The 20,222-nt window shown below is 37.1% G+C and overlaps 1 protein-coding gene across 1 annotated transcript in view; it reads right to left on the bottom strand.

The window, feature by feature from the left end:
* nfat5b (nuclear factor of activated T cells 5b) overlaps positions 1 to 15,887 on the bottom strand; it is a 58,517-nt gene extending 42,630 nt beyond the window's left edge. Inside the window, exon 1 of the mRNA XM_066713807.1 lies at positions 15,528 to 15,887. Coding sequence (XP_066569904.1) covers positions 15,528 to 15,600 — 73 coding nt within the window. The 5' untranslated portion in view covers positions 15,601 to 15,887. The remainder of the gene's footprint in view (positions 1 to 15,527) is intronic.
* Between the last annotated feature and the right edge of the window lie 4,335 nt (positions 15,888 to 20,222).

A 20,222-nucleotide genomic window follows, 5' to 3' on the forward strand; every position in this document is an offset into this window, starting at 1 on the left:
TGTCGGTCAGACACAGAATACATCTTTGACGTAATAATCAGATAAGGAGACTTAGTATTCAGTCTAATTAGGGCATTAGTCTGTCTGGCGATTAATGATGACCAGACAGGTAAATGTGCACAGGTAAAATAAATGTAAAAGTGTAAAATGTAAAATGTAAAGTATAAACAGCAAAGCTTCAAACCTTCATTGGGAATGTGTTCCTGTAATCTCCTGTAAGTATATAAACAGTCCTGTAATCTTTATGATGTCATGCTCACAAGTTGACAAAGTTGAGCAATATTGAAAATACAACATTACCGGAAATACAAAATTGTACACCTATAACTTCTTAAGAGATCTTGCAATGGTTCTGTACACTAAGTTCAAAATACATTTACAGTAATTTGTGCCTTCACAGGAAATCGTCCATTCCTGATCGTAAGCTTTATCTAGAATGTTTATATATATATATATATGCGCAGAGAACAATGGCTATTGCAGACAATCTCAGCCTTATGCAAGAACGACCCTGTTAATGCATCTCAGTGTCTGACACTTAATTCAGGTTGCCCAGTAGGGCAGGTGTCTTGTAATTTCACTGGCTTTTTGATCAGAGGGCTGCCCTTGTGTAAATCAAGGTAATAACTGTAGCCTGCATCTATACCAGAGAAACATAAGACACTGACAGCTCAGATTTATCCTCCAAATATTTAAAAGTGTTAGCAATTTCAGATGGCATGTCTCAGGGGACCCATCTCATAGCAGAATCATAGCTCACCAGTCACCAGCAGCACAGGACTCTGTTCCCTCACACTGGAAGATGTAGGCTATAATTTTGGCCTGGTTACATTTACTTTATTAAAGTCTTAAGCACATGTAAAAATTATCATAGAATCAAGATCTCTTGCTTAAGATTAATCTGTGGAAAGATGGGGTAGAGTCTTGATACATGCAGCAAGGTCAAAACAATCACAGTAGGTTTTGAACATCTCACTTGAAAATGCAACAGCACTTTCATTCACCCATAGTCAAACAGTCAACGTCAAAACAGCTATGTGCAGGTATGGCAGGGCCTGCTGTATACCTTTATAAAACATAAAACATGGCAAGGATTCTAAAACAGGAAAGCACGGTATCACTGTATTCTGTTTTAGCTATGCTTCCTAGGCGAATGGGTTGGAGAGGGGCAGGACTGCAAATCCAATGTATGTAAGTGGGGTGTTAGAAAGAGGAGGTAATAATGACAGTACTCCTGCACAGGGAAAGACGTGAATTGTTAATAATACAGGGACCCTTTTTTTTGTTTTTAATAGTTTGATTAGCGTTAACCATTAACTAGCAAAATCAACATTTATTAAAAAAAAAAAAAAAAAAAAGAGAGAAACAGGAGTCAGTTACAACTAGATTTAAAGTCTTCACACAGGGTAGGCTGTGGGGGGTGGTGGAACTTTTTATCAATGCTAAGGAACACAATAAAATCTGTTCCGAACTTCAAGTATGTTATTATTATTTATTTCTTAGCAGTCACCCTTGTCCAGGGCAACTTACAAAATATAAGAGCAATACAAAGTGCAATAATACAGTGCAGTTCAAGGCATAAAACATTTTACCAATTCCAATTTACACAAGTGTATACGAGATATACATTAAACAATATAACAGGTCTTACATCCTAGATTGTAAAAACTGATAAGTGCAGACATGATATTAAATGTTAACTGAATGAACTCATGACTTTAAGCAAAAATGTTTTTGCAAAATAATTAAATAAACACAAGACTGTGTTATCTCTGCTTAAACTTGTTGGTGGAGTTTAGTTCTAAACTCAACAGCGTAATGAAATGCAACATTTGATTAAGTTAAAGTCATCTGTAAAATCTCATCTTAGCACCAATATGCTTTGACAAGTTCCATTCTGCTTAGTGATAGCAGTTGGTTTACAACAGCAGCAACAGAAACTGCAGTGTATTTGTATTTTTTTAACACAAATATAAGATATGCATGAAAGTGTTAATGTTGGCTTTAAAGTCCAAACACGTTTTTTGACAGTAGTGAAGTTAACCTGAAATATGTCCCAACCCATCAATGACAGCCTTGACCTCAAAATCAATTTCTCCCTGATCTCGGCTTGGGAACACAATTTAAATTTTGAAAACAAATTTAACTGAGAAAATAAATGCATTTCAAGTTGTTTTCCCCATTGCAAAAGCCAGGGAGGAATACAATCTTCCATTTAGCTAGAATGATTCCACTCATTGGTTAAATTAAAAGCCTCTACACTGTGTCTAAGCAGAAGTACACTTATGTCCATAAATATTTGGACATGGACACAATGTTCATCATTTTGGTTCTGTACACTACCATAATCGATTTGAAAGGAAACTATCAATATGTTCTTTAAGTGTAGACTTTCATCTTTAATTTGAGGGTAGTTACATCCAAATTGTGTGAATGGTGTAGGGTTTACACCCATTGTTATATGTGGTCCCTCCAATTTTAGGGACTCAAAAGTAATTGGACAAACTAACACAATCATGAATTAAATTGTGAGTTTTAATACTTGGTGGCAAATCCTTTGCAGTCAATGACTGCCTGAAGTCTGGAGCCCATAGACATCAGCAGATGCTGGGTTTCTTCCCTGGTGATGCTCTGCCAGGCCTGCACTGCAGCAGCCTTTAGTTCCTCCTATATTAACACTGACAAAGAATACAAACAAAACTGACTGTGCATATTTGACCTAACCGTCTTCAGTTTGTTTTGTTGGGCTATCATAGCGGCACAAAAAAAACTAAATGACTCGGGTTTTTATTTTTATTTTTTTTAAGCACATGCTTTATTTTTTCTTCTGCTGGCTGAATGTAGGCATCCACGACCATTGAAGGTTGAACTATTTGATGAAAATCTTATTGAATCAAACTGAGTAAAAGACAATACCAAGGAGCGTTTAATCATTATATCTGTCAACAAGGATATATACTGTATACTTATATTTATGATCACTGTGAGGCTGGCATGTAAGTGTGGTTTAGAATAAGAACTGGAATACCATCCCAGATTAAACATTACACCGAGAGCTAACACCCTTTGGGGCAAGCAGAAATATGTTTGGAGCTTACTAAGGCAAAGATAATGTGTAATGACTAGATGTACACAAAAAAGGTAAAAAGGAAAAAAAATCACTGCAATTTTTGTACTAAGGTTATCTTTCATTACATAACTAAGTCATTGGAATACATTTGTGAATGGTTGTAAAAGGAGAAAAAAAAGTTAATAAAAAAGAAGAATGAAGTGACTCATTGTTATTGGTCCATGTACAGGAACAGTAAGATAAATGTTTAGCAAAAAGGATTTAGCTTTAAGGCAGGATATCTACAGCACTCCCTGTGTCCTCAGGATTCACAACCAGCATGTGGAAGAGTCGGTCATCTTGTTAACACTTTAGACTCAAAAGAAAAAAGCAAACTATCTGAAGGGAAAACAAAAACCTTGGCGGTAGGTTTCTTACAGTGAAAGAATTAGTCATCATCAAATGCACTTCGTAATGTAAAGTTCTGGTCATTCTGCTGCATCTGGTCATTCAGTTGGATAGGGAGCAAACTACGCAATTAAAGAAAAGTAAACAACTCAACATGAAGTAGAAAATACTGTTTGCTATGTGTGGGAATGTATTTAATGCCACATTTATAAATTACTCCAGCCCATAGCTTTAAAAATAATACTGTATACTGAAAAGACATGAGTAAATCACATGACTAGCCTTGGAAACCAAACCCAATGTATTCAGCTGAGTATAACTTGGCAACATTACAAGTATTAATTTAAGAAGGGTTATTTTTATCGTATGCTTCGACAGTCCTCACAGGTTCATAGTAAAGCTTAAAACCTGAACAGACCCCATGCACTCATCTTCAATATCCTGTTGCTAGGCAACAATGTTGCTAATGATGCAAACACCTACTGCACAAAAATGCAAGTTAAAAAAAGGACACAGGCTGTATACATGAGCAGCCTATAATCACTGTGAAAAGGTAAAAACCAGAACTAGGCTATATGAAACATACAACAAACTGCATAAGATCGGAAGGGTTATACGTGGGTTATATTAAGCTCATGATTGACGTAGGTAGGTTGGAAACATTATCCAGTTATTTTAGGCTTCAAAAAGGCTACAAAAAAAATTGGCACTTTATGGACTGCTTGACGTGCAGAAAGATTCATGGAAACATTAGGTTTCAAAACAATCAGGTGAAGAGTTAAACAGCAACTTACAATACATAATTTGAAAAACATTCTCTGTGCATTTTTCTGTGCTGCACAGCTGGACAGCAATAACTCCACAGCAACAGCTCACCCTCTCAATATAAAGTATTAATGGGCATACAGGAACTAGAGTCACATGTCACAAGAAGGCTCAATTAGCTTCAGATACCATGGCCATCTCATTGTACAAATGAGATTCGGACAAGTACTCATACAGTCCATACAGCTTCCATCATCTCTTTCGAAAAATATCTCAAAAGCCTCTAATATATGCAGCCCACCACTGTCATGATGGACAAGAAGCAGTTGTGAAAGCAGTTGCCATTAGAAACGGACTTCTAGGCCTGAGCCACTCACTGCAGCACAGCATGATAATACAAAAATAAAAAGTTCTGCAAACCATTTGCAAACCAAAAACCTTTACATATAAATCTGTGTGGAACCATTACTGCCAATAACCCAGCATAATCTGCATTAAGAGAAAAACATGCAGCCAACACGATTAATAGATTAAGCAGTTAAACGTGACACCCCCTGATAAATAATAATATCCACAAGTCCATTGCTTTCAAGTGTCTTGGCCCTTTGGTGTGTAATGGAACACTAACATCTGTTCTCCATGTTATCTGGAGGTGCTCTGACAATTTAGCACCACTTGCTCTGTATTCTCAAGGTTTGCATAAGAAAGGAGTTTCAAACACTATGGAAAGAGATACAGATCTCACTGGACAACGCACTAGACCCTGTCCAAGAAAAAGTATACGGTTAATCTGAGATCAAAATCCATGTCCTTATGAAGCAGAAAAGAACAATCCTTCCTTCATGCATTCTCTTTGTGGGGGAGATCTACAAATCAGAGGGTTGTTTTAACAGGTCAGCATCACTTCTTGCATTTGCTGCCAGCAACAGCTAAAGCTTGACTTTTAATGACATGCATACTAATGACGTCTAGTTATTCAAAAGGAAGTGAATGTTTTTAAAAATGAGAAAACACAGCTTTTGTTCAATGTGAGTCAATAACAAATTACAAACTACTGAATTTGCATGTGCTGCACTGTAAACTTTAAGCATAACAAAGCATTATAAGCCCTCAGAGCACTCTGGATGAGCTAGCATTGCACAGCTCAAGAGTTCAGCCAAAAATAACCAGTGTAGTTGGGGCCTGAGTGATTCACACACACTGTGAATGCATGCAGTGTCATTTTCAAGCAGGGACATGCCTCAAAGGCATTTTGGAGTGCTTCCAACCAAGTCATGCAATTAACTCCTTAAGCACAGTCAAGTACTGGAAGCTGCAAGTTAAACACCAGAAGAATTGTATATATATTTTTTATTTTTATGGATTCAAATACTACCTGTGGCTTATACTCATAGCTGAGGGAATGCATTGATATGCGTTTCATATATTTGCAGTTTGAGTTGAATTGTATATATATTTTTTTATTTTTATGGATTAAAATACTACCTGTGGCTTATACTCATAGTTGAGGGAATGCATTGACATGTGTTTCATATATTTGCAGAAAAAATGCAATGATTTAATTTATAATTAGATGTGGTCTCCTTAATCCCCACTGCATCACATAATCACATGACCAGCTGGCTTATTAGTGCTCCATCTCTAGAGTAGTCCTTAGACCTGGCAAATAGAAAACAAGTAAATATAATTTAAGTATGTGAAAATGAAAGCCAGCATGATTATGGAAGAAGTAGTCTTTTGGGAAATTAAGAAAACAAAATTACTAGTACAGTTACGAGTTTGAACATTCTAATTTTACTTCAAAAATAATGTTTTAAACGAGACCAACCCCGTACCAACTACAAATAACGGTCAGCAATGTGAACAAAAATTAAGTATTTGTGTCTAAGGTTTATTTTATTTTTGAAGCACTGAAAAAGCAACAAAGTGGTGAGATTGGGTCTAGATGCTTTACTGAAGAGAAATCATGTGAAGGAGACAAGAAAGTTTAGAGCAGTGCCTCACCTAACATCTTCACACAAAAAATCATAATGTAAGTGTAATAAGTGCATTAAAAAAAAAAATTATCTGAAAAGACTGCAAGGCATTGGTGATGCATTTTATTTTTCCATGGTAACTGGTTCCCTAGTGGCTGGATGTAGCTGTTCCTCATTAGGCCCTGTTAAAGTTCCCCAATGTCATTCGGGAACATATGAAGGAAGTGGCCAGCAGTTTGCCAAGTGGCACATTGGCACGGAGCATCTTTGCGTTGGGAATAACATGTGGAACCAAGAGCAGATAGCATCTAGGAGTGAATCTGAGCCTCCTAAAAACCTACGCATGACTATTGATATGCCCCATTAGTGCAGTAAGTCATTCCACTTTCAGAAGCACAAATTAATGTCCGTCCGTCCCCCCCCCCCCCAAAAAAAAAGAAATGGAGCCTAACAAAACAATGCCCTCAAACAGTTTATTTAAATGGAAAGGTGTTGAAAGTGATACAATGGAGTAGTTAGTCATACAAAACTGCATAAGTATGTATCAGGAGTTGTTGCTTAACTGCACCATATGCAAGACGATATAGTCATTCCATCTCTTCCTCAGCCATCGTGCTGGACAGTATTTATACTCACTTTAGTGTACTGGACTTAATCTCAAAAGATTATATGAAGAGGGCATTTCCATCATTATGGCAAGCACTATATTTTTGGGAAACAAATATTAGGTGTACATCTAATCTCACTGGCAAGCTCTGCAGTAAACTCGTTGGTTTAAATACTGAGGCAGTACTGTGTACATTTACAGTTGACATGCAATGCAAATGGTACAATTTTAAGATATCACTCAAATGGTTAAAATGTAAAGCTTGAAGCTTATACGTTATCATAGCTTTGCAGATGCAAAATACATTTGATACTTTAAAACTAGCTGTTGATTGGAAAAAGCAAAAGCAATGAAACTTCAGCAGATTGTGCAGCAAATCCTGGTGAGGGTCGCAGGGAAGCCAGAGATGATGCCAGCAGGCATAGGGCACAAGGCAGGAATACACCCAGGACGGGACACCAGGCCATCGCTGGGCAACACACACACACACACACACACACATATATATATATATATACAGGGCAATTTAGCATGGACAATTAACCTAAGATGCAAGTCTTTAGACGGTAGGAGGAAACCAGAACGCCCGGAGAAACCCACACGGACACTGGGAGAACATGCAAACTCCACACAGACAGGCACCCCGAACCCGGGAGCCCTGGAGCTGTGAGGCAGCAGCGCTAACCACCGTGCCACCCTGAAAGTGATGGAGATGCCATGTCAATGAATATTAAGAGTTTATTTTACTTTGAGAGGGTAAGCAAACACTGAATTATAGTCTTGTTCCCTTCTGGTAGGTAGTGAAAGATAAGTATTTTCAGACAGGGCAGTGAAATGCAAGCTACACACTAAAATATTTAAATACAATTACTAAACCTGTAATCAAAAGGCCTAATACATGTTTGAACTGCAAATAAAGGGCCTTTTTAAACTTTCTTCCGAAGAGTAAATGTAGGTGATATGGAATTTTTCTCTTGGCTGACTTTCTCCTGGAGTTCTAGACTTCAATGAAAGGCATAAGAAAATGCACAAATTCCTTGGGATTAAGATGTAAAACAACAATTACTTGAGAAAAGCTAATTCTCAGTACAAAATTAGGCTTGTGTTTATGAAGCTATGGAAACCATTTCCTTCTATTCTACTTATTATCCAGTTATACTTCACCAATATACTTGCTGTACATTCAAAGTTCACCACTGAAGCAGTAATTAAACTTTGATTCTTTTTCCAGTGTCTACTACTCAGTGTTTTATGAGATCCACAAAACTCAGCACTTTTACCGCACTCCTGACTGGTACATCAATTCCTTGCTGGGAACAATTCAAGTGTGGGAATCTAAAATGTCACTTATCAAATATGTGGTGCATTTCAGCGAGATTAAAAAGACAAAAACCAACAGGATGTGGTTTTATTCTCCTCTCATGGCCATTTCAGACTATTCTACCACAATGGCTGGTTCCCAGAAGATACAAAAAAAAGACAAGGTATTTTTCAGAGGGTAAATCACTCACTTGTTAATACAAAGTACTGTTCAGTGTGGTCTCAATTTAAAAATAACCCAATACTTCTAGGCCAACAAATACAAAGACTTTGTTTACAATACAAATCAGTGTTTTCAGTAGGCTGTTTCAGCAGAATCAAACTGATGTGTTTTAGAGGGGCAAGGAACTCACACTTTCCCCCATTTTGAAAGAAATGCTGCAATGAGCACTGAGGTATAATGCAGTTTTAGTGAGATTGTTTCTTGAGTCAGACAGGGGATCAGATCAAGTGGAAATATATTCCTTCTACGCATCTTTAAGAAAATATTATGGGAAAATATCCATTTATGAGAGCAATCATCATTACATAATATATATGTAAACTGCCAGTAAAGATGGTGGGGTCACAATCTTTGAAATATAATTAAAGTTAGAATCAGCATACACTCTTGCGTCATATGAAAGAAAAAAAGGACATCCAGAGTGTGATCGTTAACAAGGGGGTGGTTATGTGATATGAATAAATTAACTTTAATAACTTCATGTAAGGCTATCAGTCATAAAACAGGACAGAAATTTCCCCAGGCTGTAAGATCTGTCCCATTAGAACAGCCTTACAAGCCTTTCTGTAGTACTGAAACCAAATACCAGAAATCCTTTATTTTTTAACACATTTATTAAAAAAGGCATTACTGTGAATCAACCCCAAGACTATATTTTGTAAAGTAATGCTCATTTCACACTTAAGCAGTCATTATGTACATTTCTTGAAGGTTATTAGCTTAAGAGGTGTTTTTACACAATATGGGATATGCCACATCCATTTATCTGCTGGAGAAAAAAAGAAACAGTCTAGCATGCTGCAAGCTAAAACACCATTATTTATCTCTCCCACATTGCCAGTTCAGACACACTGTTTACACTTCCCCTGGAAGATTTGATCATAAATGACGACAGTTTGTTTTTGGGCAGACTATTCTGAGCAGTCTTCACCACCGGATGGCAATATTCTGGTATGAAGGCAGGAGATGGGCCTCTATAATAATCACAATGTAGTCCACAGTATTTTAATTTGAAGATGAAACCAGACAAGAGTAAGTGTAACTGTCAGCCTGTTGCAGCTTATGGAAACAGTTTCTGGCATGTACTCATACCACCAGAAACTTCTCCAGATTAACAAGAAAGGCACAGAAGCATTTGTCTTGTGTCACTTTTAATATTTGAAGTCCATCAAGAAAACAGATCCTTTCAGTCAGGTGGACACTTATAAAGGGCATATGAAGAAAAAAAGACACCGAAACACTCCGTGTAAATATATGTTCTGCAAATTCTGCACAGGTGAACTGCCAAATGTATTTTAACTATTTCAGTTCAATGGTCACATATAAACAGTGGTTCTATAAGATATGTACACTGAAGGCAGTCAAAAAGCTAAATTAAAGGATTAAGATTTAATCCTGAGCTATTTTAGGTTTTCATTTTAATTTTACCAAAACACAGCATCTGTCAGATTTTTCGTCATTTTCATCAGGTCCATAACACAAAATCATTTTCCTTTCTTTTCTTTTTTAATAAAATATTTTTAAACTAATCTATTACATTCTTGACTGCATAGGAAATGTTGTTTTATTACAGGCAAATACAAAAAAATAAATAAAAAAATTAAAGGAAACAAGAGGAGGCATGGTACAATTGTTTACACACCTGCCCCAATCGAAGTACCTCTTGTCCTCCAACACAGAGGTGTGGTTAAAAGTACCTAAAAGAGCTCCGATTCCCCTTTAAAACTATTAACCTGAGGATTATGCAGTCTTAGGTGATGCAAATACTACAGTGCATAAGTCTGACACTGAGTTGGTCACCTCTACCTACCATCTTAAAGAGCACACAGTGGGGTATGGCTATATCCATCACCACAACAGTTTCAGCAACACCACTGTCACTTTTTTGTTCACTGTTTACAGCCTGACAAGTGTTTACACAGATGAGCTGTAAGACTAATGCATCTTCTTTCAAGCTGTCTGTTTTCATTAGTGATGGAGGTGGTGCCTCTAAGCTTCTTTTAAACCGGCGTCCCTCCTAGATGCTGGGACAATAATATTACACTGCCCTCCCCTTGCACTGATTCAAGCAAACATCCTTCAAGTCACTGCACTGGGTTAGTCAGGATTGTAGAAAATACATACAACATTTAAATTATATAATACAGGCACATTACTTAATCAACTGATTCAACAAGTAGTGATGTCTAAAGTTATATTCATCAGAACACCACTATACAGGCCTATCTCTTTAAAATGGCAATTTTTAAATCTTTACGTCACAGCTAGAAATGTGAATGCAAGAATGGATTTGGAACTAGCAATTGTGCAAGAATTTAACTGCACTATAATTCAACAGGCCTGTGTCTCTAAGCTATTTTTTTGATCAACTGATTAAAATACTGCTCCAATGTGAATTCAATAAACACACAATAGCCATTTATTTGTTTAGTAGATGTGAAAGAAAATATGCAAAATGTAATCATTTAAGGTTCACAAGACAGCAGGTTCAGGCTGACGTTCAAGAAATTAACAAGTGGCCTTGGCTTATAGATTGATAACGGAAACAAACCAGTATAGATGCACATTACTGGCTACACCAATGTCATCACTCATGTTATTCTGTTACAATCTGCTCATCTTGTAATAACTACAACATACCTCTCTGAACAGATTCTTTTCAGATTATTGCCATTCTCAGGGGCACCAAGTACATCGAGATGTAGTCTATCAAGCACAGGTACTTGGTAAAAGACATTTAACTCCACTTAAAAGATTTAACTCCTTCCAAAAGAGGAAATTGAAGAACTAGCCACAGCAATGAGTTACATGTAAGTTAGGATGTATTCAATTATTAATAATGTTAAAAATAGTCTCTTAAATTGTGAAGTATGAGAGACCTAATGAGAAATGCATTCATATTCACTACCACCCCAAACTAGCAGGTTAAAGAGCATGTGGGGTCTCCAGCTATAAATCTATTTAAGATAGGTTTCAAGGTCGATGGAGATTTTTGCAAAAGCAGGTGGTGGTCAACAACACAAAAATAATACAAACCCAGTCTGAATCTTAAACTACATAAACATAACTCTGCAAGCATATGACAAAATGAAAGGTCAGTAATAAATGTTATAGATTTAAACCAATCTAAAAAGTATTAGTAAACTGTATTGATTTTAAGAGGCCATGACAAGGTTTACTTACAAAGGCTCCTGGGTCACAGATTTGATCAGCCGAAAGGTGTGTGGTGTATACAGAGGGGGGTTTAAATGTTTAACTGTTCTTCTCTCACCTAGGCTTTAACAAAAGGTAAAGAAAAAAGAAAAAAAGAAGAAAAAAAAATCAAACTTTTATGAGCTGCCAAAGAATTTGCTGAAAGCATTTTAAGAATGGTCAGTGAGTCGATGGGACTGATACCTGCTGATCAGCGCTCTTCGTAAAACCCTCCCCCATCCAGCAATTTGCTGGTTTCTTGCGTTTCCTTTACCAAAATTCACAGTCTGTTATTATCCCTTGAATATAAAGGTCAATGATATTGTGCGTGATATCTAAAACTGGATTGGGATGTTTTTGTTTTTCTAAATCAACATTAGGCCTATAGCTACAAAATTTCAGAAACCACAAAACAGATTTTTCTAATGATTCTCCTGATAAAATATAAATCAACAGGCAAGAGTCAAGATGTTTTATATAATAGAGACATTTTAATATTTTGTTAAAGTCTGCTGGCTAATTCTTAACCATTCAGATGAAAAACATCAGTGTTTTACATCAACATCCGAGATTGATTACCCACAAAAACTGACAATCTGGGGAACTATGGACAAAACTAGCAAAATACATAGAATACATAGAGAAGAAAGAATTAGATCCTTTAAGAGGCCTTTCACATCTATGGTTTGGTGCAGACTGAAGTGCATCAGTCTTGGAAAGCAAGACTCAGTTTGAAAGCAAACTCGGAAACCGCTTTGAAACTAACGGCTCGTAACCATGATATGTATATATACGTATCTCTAGGTATGTTCCATTTCTTCTGAGGCTAGACAATAAAGCACCACGTAAATGAAAGACAGAGCAAGACCAAAGCATGTAAAATATTCTCCATGTTTGAAAATGCTGATTTGCTTTTATAGGCAGAACGAACATTTAAGTAAACTGTAAGAGAACCAAGAACATTTAGAAAAGCAGTAGATTCTAGGACCGCATGAAGCTGCCAGTGAACTACACAAACTAACCTGAATTCAATTTCAAATAAATTAAACTTCGGTTCAGTTTTCCTAGTGTGAAACGTTGTTCCACAAAAAATATGCATTCTCAAACAGAAAACTAGTGGATAGAATCCAGGGCAAATGGTTTGAGAACTGGTTTATGTGCAGAAAAGAGTACTGATAAGAGAAGAAATCTCAAGCTAACAAGAGGTAATTAGTGGAGTAGGAAAATGATCAGTTTTAGAACAACGACATCAATGATTTACACTCTTGTACAGGGAGTAAATTAAAATAAGAGAAGATTAAAAAAAAAAAACAGATTGGCAAACATTCATGATGGAGCAAAGGAAATACAAGATGACTTAGAAACTGTTCAGGGATGTGCAGAAACCAGGTATATTAAACTAGCAGGGAAAAATATCAAAGTGGTGGCACCGAAAAATAAAAATAAAAAATAATATAAAATAAAGATAATTAAGAAAGCTCAGATGCATCGTGAAATGTGTAGAATTCAAATCAAGGAAAGCAATGTTAAAACTGTGCATGGCTCCAGAAAGGCTTCACTTTAGAATACAGTGTTCCAGTTCTGGTTCATAAATTACAGAGAAAGACAGTGCTGCCCTGGAAGGTGTTCAAAGAGGACCTGCAGTAATGCCAGGGTCTCAAAGGAATGCCTCACACAGAGGGGTTAAAGGAACAGAAACGCTTCAGTCCTCAACAAAGGAGATTGTGATGTGCATTCAAGTATTCAAAAGCCTGGAACGTTTTGCTCAACTCAACCCAAAACAAGAACAACCTGAACAATGAATTGAAAAACAAAGTAACAAGTGGAAATTAGGAGAAAGATCAGTTAGAACTGAAAATAAAATTCTTTAGAGTTGAAGGTATCCAGAAATGTTATAGCTGAAGCGGACTCCGGATAGATTAGCCAAAAGCTAGCAAACAAGATTAACTGAATAGCATCTCAGAATTTTTAATAGTTTACATTGCTTCAGAAGTTCAAGATTACACTGAGCTGCACTGGTGTGTTAATACAATGCAAATCTTGCTAAATTAGTCTTAACTGAAAACATGTGGAGACCATATATGGGTTTGCTAACCTTGTTGCATACAGCTTGCAAAATGGAGTCCAAAAAGGTAATGTCTTTCCGTTTTTTGGTCTTTAAGGAAATTTAAAAGCAACAGAAATACCAATACAGGCTTCCTGAGCTGCAAAGGGAACCCACTAAATAAAATTGACTGTTTTAATGTTTATCCTGTTGGATTCACAAGAATACCACCACTTTGCAGTCTACACTTTCCAAGATGCCATACAGAGCTGAAAGATAGAGCTGCCCGATAGAGCTTTCAGATTAAAAGTTAAATATATAAAAGACAGTTGGAAAAACCATTACCCGTATAATCCCAAGAATCATCCTAGCATAAGGAAACTAAAGACTCCAAATGAATATCCCATTTGTCAAAATGCCACCACATGCTCTGATCTAAAATTAAGTTAAAATTCAAAACACACATGCTTAGGAAAGGTATTCATTAACATCTGCATCTGGCACATTAACAACTGTTAAAAGTACTGTACATAAACCCTCGTAGTTGATGCGTTGTTTTAGTAATGTTAAAGCGTTCAATTGTCACAATCAAGACGGTAAACTGAGCCTAGGTTTATAGATGGGTTTCAAAAGCCTAGGACCACGTTGTAAACTAAACCAAGAACATCACACCTCCAGCCAATCGTGTAAATGATGGTTTTTTAAAAAAATCCAACACCAAATAAAGTAGTAAAGAAACAATACTTCTTTATTCGTTTACTGTATCATTGTGTTATTTAGTGCAGAGACACTACAAACCCCTCTGAACGCGAGAGGGCAACAGTCCAGCCGTGTTATATAATTTACATCACTAAACCCAATGACTGGATACTGTAAATACTGCTTTTTCATTCGAGTCGCACTTTTTCGTGAATACAAATGATATCAGTCTAGACTCAATTTACTCCATAGACTGGGTAAAAACTGACTGGGTGCATGGAAAACAAATTCAAGAAACATACTAGGATACAGCAGTAATAATATCTACAATTCCTGCCTGGGGAAGCTTGCCTTTTCATTTTACTAAAGGATGCGGATTGTAAACACCGTGGATCTTAATGCAACTGATTTACTGTATAACTTGTAACAAACTAGCACTATAGCAAATACGTATGCCTGTTTTCTAATGTAAACCATTCAGGGTTTATCTTTTTCAGAAGCCTGTGGATTTCAGCCCCAATAGAGAGGAAAGCCAAATTAATGCAGAAGTGGGATTGTTAACATTACTGCACAATATAATGAATATTTCAGAAACGCCCAAGACTATTGATTATAAGGGCATTGATACTTTAGTGAAATACGCCATAACTCATAACAACAAAACGTTTAAATATATACACACAGGTCTATTCATAAAGGTAATTTTCTTTTTTAAAGTGGCAAACTCCGCAGATTACAACAAATAAATGCTCATGCTTACCTTAGAAACGAATGGAAGACAACAACAACATAGTACAGTAGACGTAAATGAACTATTGTGTATTATTTGTATTATTAATAATAATAATAATAATAATACAAGACCCCATCCCTCTTTTTAGAGTGATTAGTTTTAAGTGGAATAATAGAAGAAAGAAAATAACTTGACAAACATGCGGGAAGGGAGGCGAGAAAACTGCGAAGCGCATTAAGCATCTCTGACGTTTTGAAGGCGCAATTGAGACAGGACACAACCATCAATAATGAATTATTTGCACGTCACTTTGGAAAGGCAGCCAGGGCAGATAATTGTGTGGCCTTGACTGAGATGAGCACCGAGAAACAGTGACACCACGGCAGGGAAAACAAAACACAACACGCCTGCTGCGCACACACACGCACACAAAGCAGTACAGTGCATACAGACACACGTTTCAATGACAAAATAATACACACAGCAATGAAAAATAAGTAAAGAGTGTTACCTTTAGAGTAGAGGGATTTAGGGGAATTGAGGTCGAGATCAGCGCTGAGCAGGGATATAAAATCAGAGGGCATCGCAATGCCTCTGGAGAGGAGGGGAAAGCGGACACCCTCGGGATCAGAAACGTATCGCCGTGGAAAAGGATCGCTGAAGGAAAGAAAAGTTGACCAAATAAAAAAGAAGTAGCCAAAAAAACAACTAGAAGATGCTCTGAATCAGCCGTCTGCTGTTATTTCGGAGTATTAGACGTGTGTTTTTTCCCTCTCTCTACGTCAGCCGACTACATCAACGTTGCCAGACTCCAGGACGCTCCGTTTCCTTTGCGCCGCCTCCCACTCCGCGCAGGCGCGCCAGCCAGGAGGCCAGAAACGAGTGAGCAGCAGAAGCCTGTCACATGATCAGACGTCTGTCACATGATCACATGATCAGGAGAGGGGGAAAGGGTCGCAGTTAAAGGAGCACACAGCGGAGTGGGTGTGTGTCTGGCTCTGGGCGAATCAGAAAGCTTGCGGGATTGGATGGGTAGCTTTATGCACACCTCTTGCTTCAAGCTTTCCAGTGGACATGGGGAAGACACTAATTTCAACTTTCTTTTGAGATTTCTATTCATCTGCTGTAAAACGGACACCTGTTAACAGATTTCCCTTCAGTTCAGCCTGATAGACCTTGATTAAGTTACACTTGTATTAATGTCACCCTGCTTAATCTAGTAGTTTAAATGTGCAGTTGAAATTGGAAACAATTCATATAATAAATAACATAACACCATAAGAAGTTTGTATTATACATTTCATTCCTGGGGACAATTTAGTGTAGGCCTATCATAAAATATTAATATATATATTTATTTATTTTTCTTACTACAGCATGTCAAATTATTTTAGTAGCCCTTATTAGCGCACTTTAAAAGAAATGCACACCTTCCTATAATCTCATTCATCTGTACTGTAGGTAATGCCACTCCTGCAAATTTCCTCCTGTAGTACAGGGCCCAGCATAGTGTTTCTCCCACCAGTTTTCTCATTTGATTAAAACTTGAGGTCACAAGACTTGTCACTGTATTTACTATATTTACTTCATATACCTAATCAACATTCTTAGGGTTGAGGTTAGATCTGATGATCAGTAAATAAAATGTTATCAATAGCTTGTTTTAATGGCATCACCCCAGGCAAGATTCAAATTATTTTGAATCTTACACTGCCATAATACGTAGTAATTAAATTTGTAATTACCTAAGTTGGAAATTATTGTGGCTGTGCCAATGAGTCTCAATAAATCTAAACTTAATTTATAGTTTATGTGCATACCAACAAGCTAACATTGTACAGAACTTTTTTTATATATATATATTCCTGTATGAACCTTTTCTACTGTATTGCCTGAAGGCCAGACTCTTTAGAAGACCTAAAATCATTCCCTATGGCATATTGCTATTTTTATTTATTTTAACTCCTGCTTTTATAGTTAACCCTATGTTATGATGGATGCAGTCTTGTTTTTATGTGTACATATAGATTTAAGTAAATTAATAATTAAAGAATCCTTGGGGTATTGAAGCCTTCCACTTAAAATATTTTCCTATTTAAACACAAAACAAACATAGTCATTGTATTGAATTTGTGTATTTTGACATAAACATTGCTCTGAATCTAGATTATTTTATAAAATAATCTCCTGTCTATACACCGATCAGCCATAACATTATGACCACCTGCCTAATATTATGTAGGTCCCCCTTTTGCCGCCAAAACAGCCCTGACCCGTCGAGGCATGGACTCCACTAGACCTCTGAAGGTGTGCTGTGGTATCTGGCACCAAGACATTAGCAGCAGATCCTTTAAGTCCTGTAAGTTGCGAGGTGGGGCCGGCCTCCATGGATTGTATTCTGACACCTTTCTATCAGAACCAGCATGAGCTTTTTCAGCAATTTGAGCTACAGTAGCTCGTCTGTTGGATCGGACCACACGGGCCAGCCTTCGCTCCCCACGTGCATCAATGAGCCTTGGCCACCCATGACCCTGTCGCCTGTTCATCGCTTTTCCTTCCTTGGACCACTTTTGATAGGTACTTGCAGACCAGGAACACCCCACAAGAGCTGCAGTTTTGGAGATGCACTGACCCAGTCGTCTAGCCATCACAATTTGGCAATTGTCAAAGTTGCTCAGATCCTTATGCTTGCCCATTTTTCCTGCTTCTAACACATCAACTTTGAGGACAAAATGTTCACTTGCTGTCTAATATATCCCATCCACTGACAGGTGCCATGATAATGAGATTATCAGTGTTATTCACTTCACCTGTCAGTGGTCATCATGTTATGGCTGATCGGTGTAGGTTAGTGTTGTTAAATGTTTACACAAAACATACAACAGACACCTCTTCTAGCCATAGTTGTGTTTGTTTGGAATAGAAACATGTTAACTAGGCAAAAAACTAGGCCAGGTGCTATGGTCTATTATCAGTGGCCGATTCGCACATGCTACTGCGCTCCCTCCACTAGCAATACCGGCACGCATTCAGTTCAAGACATTGACCCTCACCTACCTCCAGAGCTGCTCCTTCTCATCCCTGGCCCCTAAGTGGTGGAATGACCTTCCCACTGAAGTCAAAACAGCAGAGTCCTTGACCTCCTTCCAGGGCTTACTCAAAACACATCTTTTCAGACAGTACTGTAATATTAGTCGTTTACTCTCCTGTAAGATACCACTTTATAACGTTTTATCATACTTCTTTTGTTACTGGTACTCATATTATTTTGATTCCCCTATGCTCCCTTTCGCTTGGCCCTTGACTGTGACCTAACATCTTGTCTGCACTTAGCTTTTACAATCCAGGATGTAAGACCTAATGTATTGTACTCACTTGTGTTAATTTGAATTTGTAAAATGTATTATGCTTTGAATTGCACTGTATTTTGTAAATTTGAATTTGTAATGTTTTATGCCTTGAACTGCATTGTATTTTTGCACTTTGTAATGTGCTTATATTTTGTAAGTCGCCCTGGATAAGGGCATCTGCCAAGAAATAAATAATAAATAAATAATAAATAAAATAAAACAAAGTTATGCAATTTTATATCTCTTTCTTTTTCCCTTTTTTGTCTGCAGGGTGGGACTTAGACCGGTTTACCAGATTATTGTCAACTGATCTGGAAAAGAAAATACATTTGCAATCAGAATGTTTTATTCCAATGTTCTGTATTATGTGAAAACATGTCTCTAAAACAAGAATTCACCAGTATTTGTTGTGAAAGTTGTGCACAGTGGAGCTTTCAACGAACAAGTCAGCCTACAAGCCAACAGTAAACCTTTCTGAAACCACAGACTTATAATATTCTAGAGCAGTGTCCATTCTAACAGCTATCAATGTATGAAGAAAATGCTGTTTACAAACACCTTTGAATAGAAAATATTGAAATCTGAGCATAGGGCAATCTCTGTGTTCATTCTAAAGATGGATTGTGTGATTGTCAATGAGGGACAATAATAGTACAATTTTACCTGAGCTCATTGAGCAGTTATGCAGTTATGTCAGGCTTAGGTATGCTTCATTTTTAACATATTTTTGTGAGCAGACCACAACGCCTTTGCACATAGGAGGCTCTGCATAACAAGCTATTACACTTGTGTGCTAAAACACAAACAGATATTTTTGTACTTGAAGATCACTTTAAAAAATCAAAACAGGCAAATATATATTGCTATTTCAACATCATTTTTTTAAATCAGTTTCTTCTGTTGCCAAAATTTGTATGGCATTTGTCTTCTTTCAACATTCAATCTGGTCTTAAGAGCTAACATGCCTTTCAGTAAGGGCAGAAGCTTGTATGTTCATACACACTGTAAGACAGGATAATATTGTCTTAATTTATTGAAAACTATAAAAACAATATACCTGAATATGACTCCATTATCTAGAGCAACTTACAATATATCACATTATTATTATTATATTATTACACACATTTATACAGCCGGGTTTTAATTAAAGCAACTGGAATTAAACCCACAATCCTCTGCTCAGGAGTCTTAGGTTTTGAGCGGAGAGGCTTTCTACAGACCCCCTTATATTAATGTGGCAATCACTTATAGGACTTTTATTACATTTTATCCATCCCAGTATTCACAATTGTTTGACAATAGGCCATATTTTCCAAGTTAACACCTCATTGTCTCTTAATAAGATAACACAACAAGGTTGTAAAGTGTCCTACACATCCTCCAGAACACTAATTCAAGAATTCCTGTAGACATGTTTCTTCATTATTTGGAATAGCAGGAGTTTGTGCTTTTAAAACAAATTAAGCCAATTTTTGGTGGTGAAACATTAGAATCTTTCTTTCTTCAGCTGCATTGCTAGCTTTGTACGTGCTTTATTCAGTTAGGATTGTTGCCATTACTTCCAAAAGCCCCCGCAAAGGAAATTAATTAATAAACAACTTCATCAAAAAAAGCAACACACTCCATCAGACTTTTAAACACCACAGACGGAAAGTTGGACGTCTTCACTGTTGCTGCTGTGTACTTGGAGCTTCTCAGTATTTTAAACCTTTGGTCTGCTGCTAAAGTAAAATGTCAGTGGTGAACAAACGCCACTGAGGTTTGGAAACTGGCACAGAGTTGCTGGCTAGCATCAGTATGAAAAGGATTGATTCAAGGGTTCAGCGTCTGGAGATGTCGTCAACATCTCAGTT

This window comes from Amia ocellicauda, chromosome 9 (assembly GCF_036373705.1).
Source record: "Amia ocellicauda isolate fAmiCal2 chromosome 9, fAmiCal2.hap1, whole genome shotgun sequence".
In the NCBI taxonomy this organism is placed as follows: Eukaryota; Metazoa; Chordata; class Actinopteri; order Amiiformes; family Amiidae; genus Amia; species Amia ocellicauda.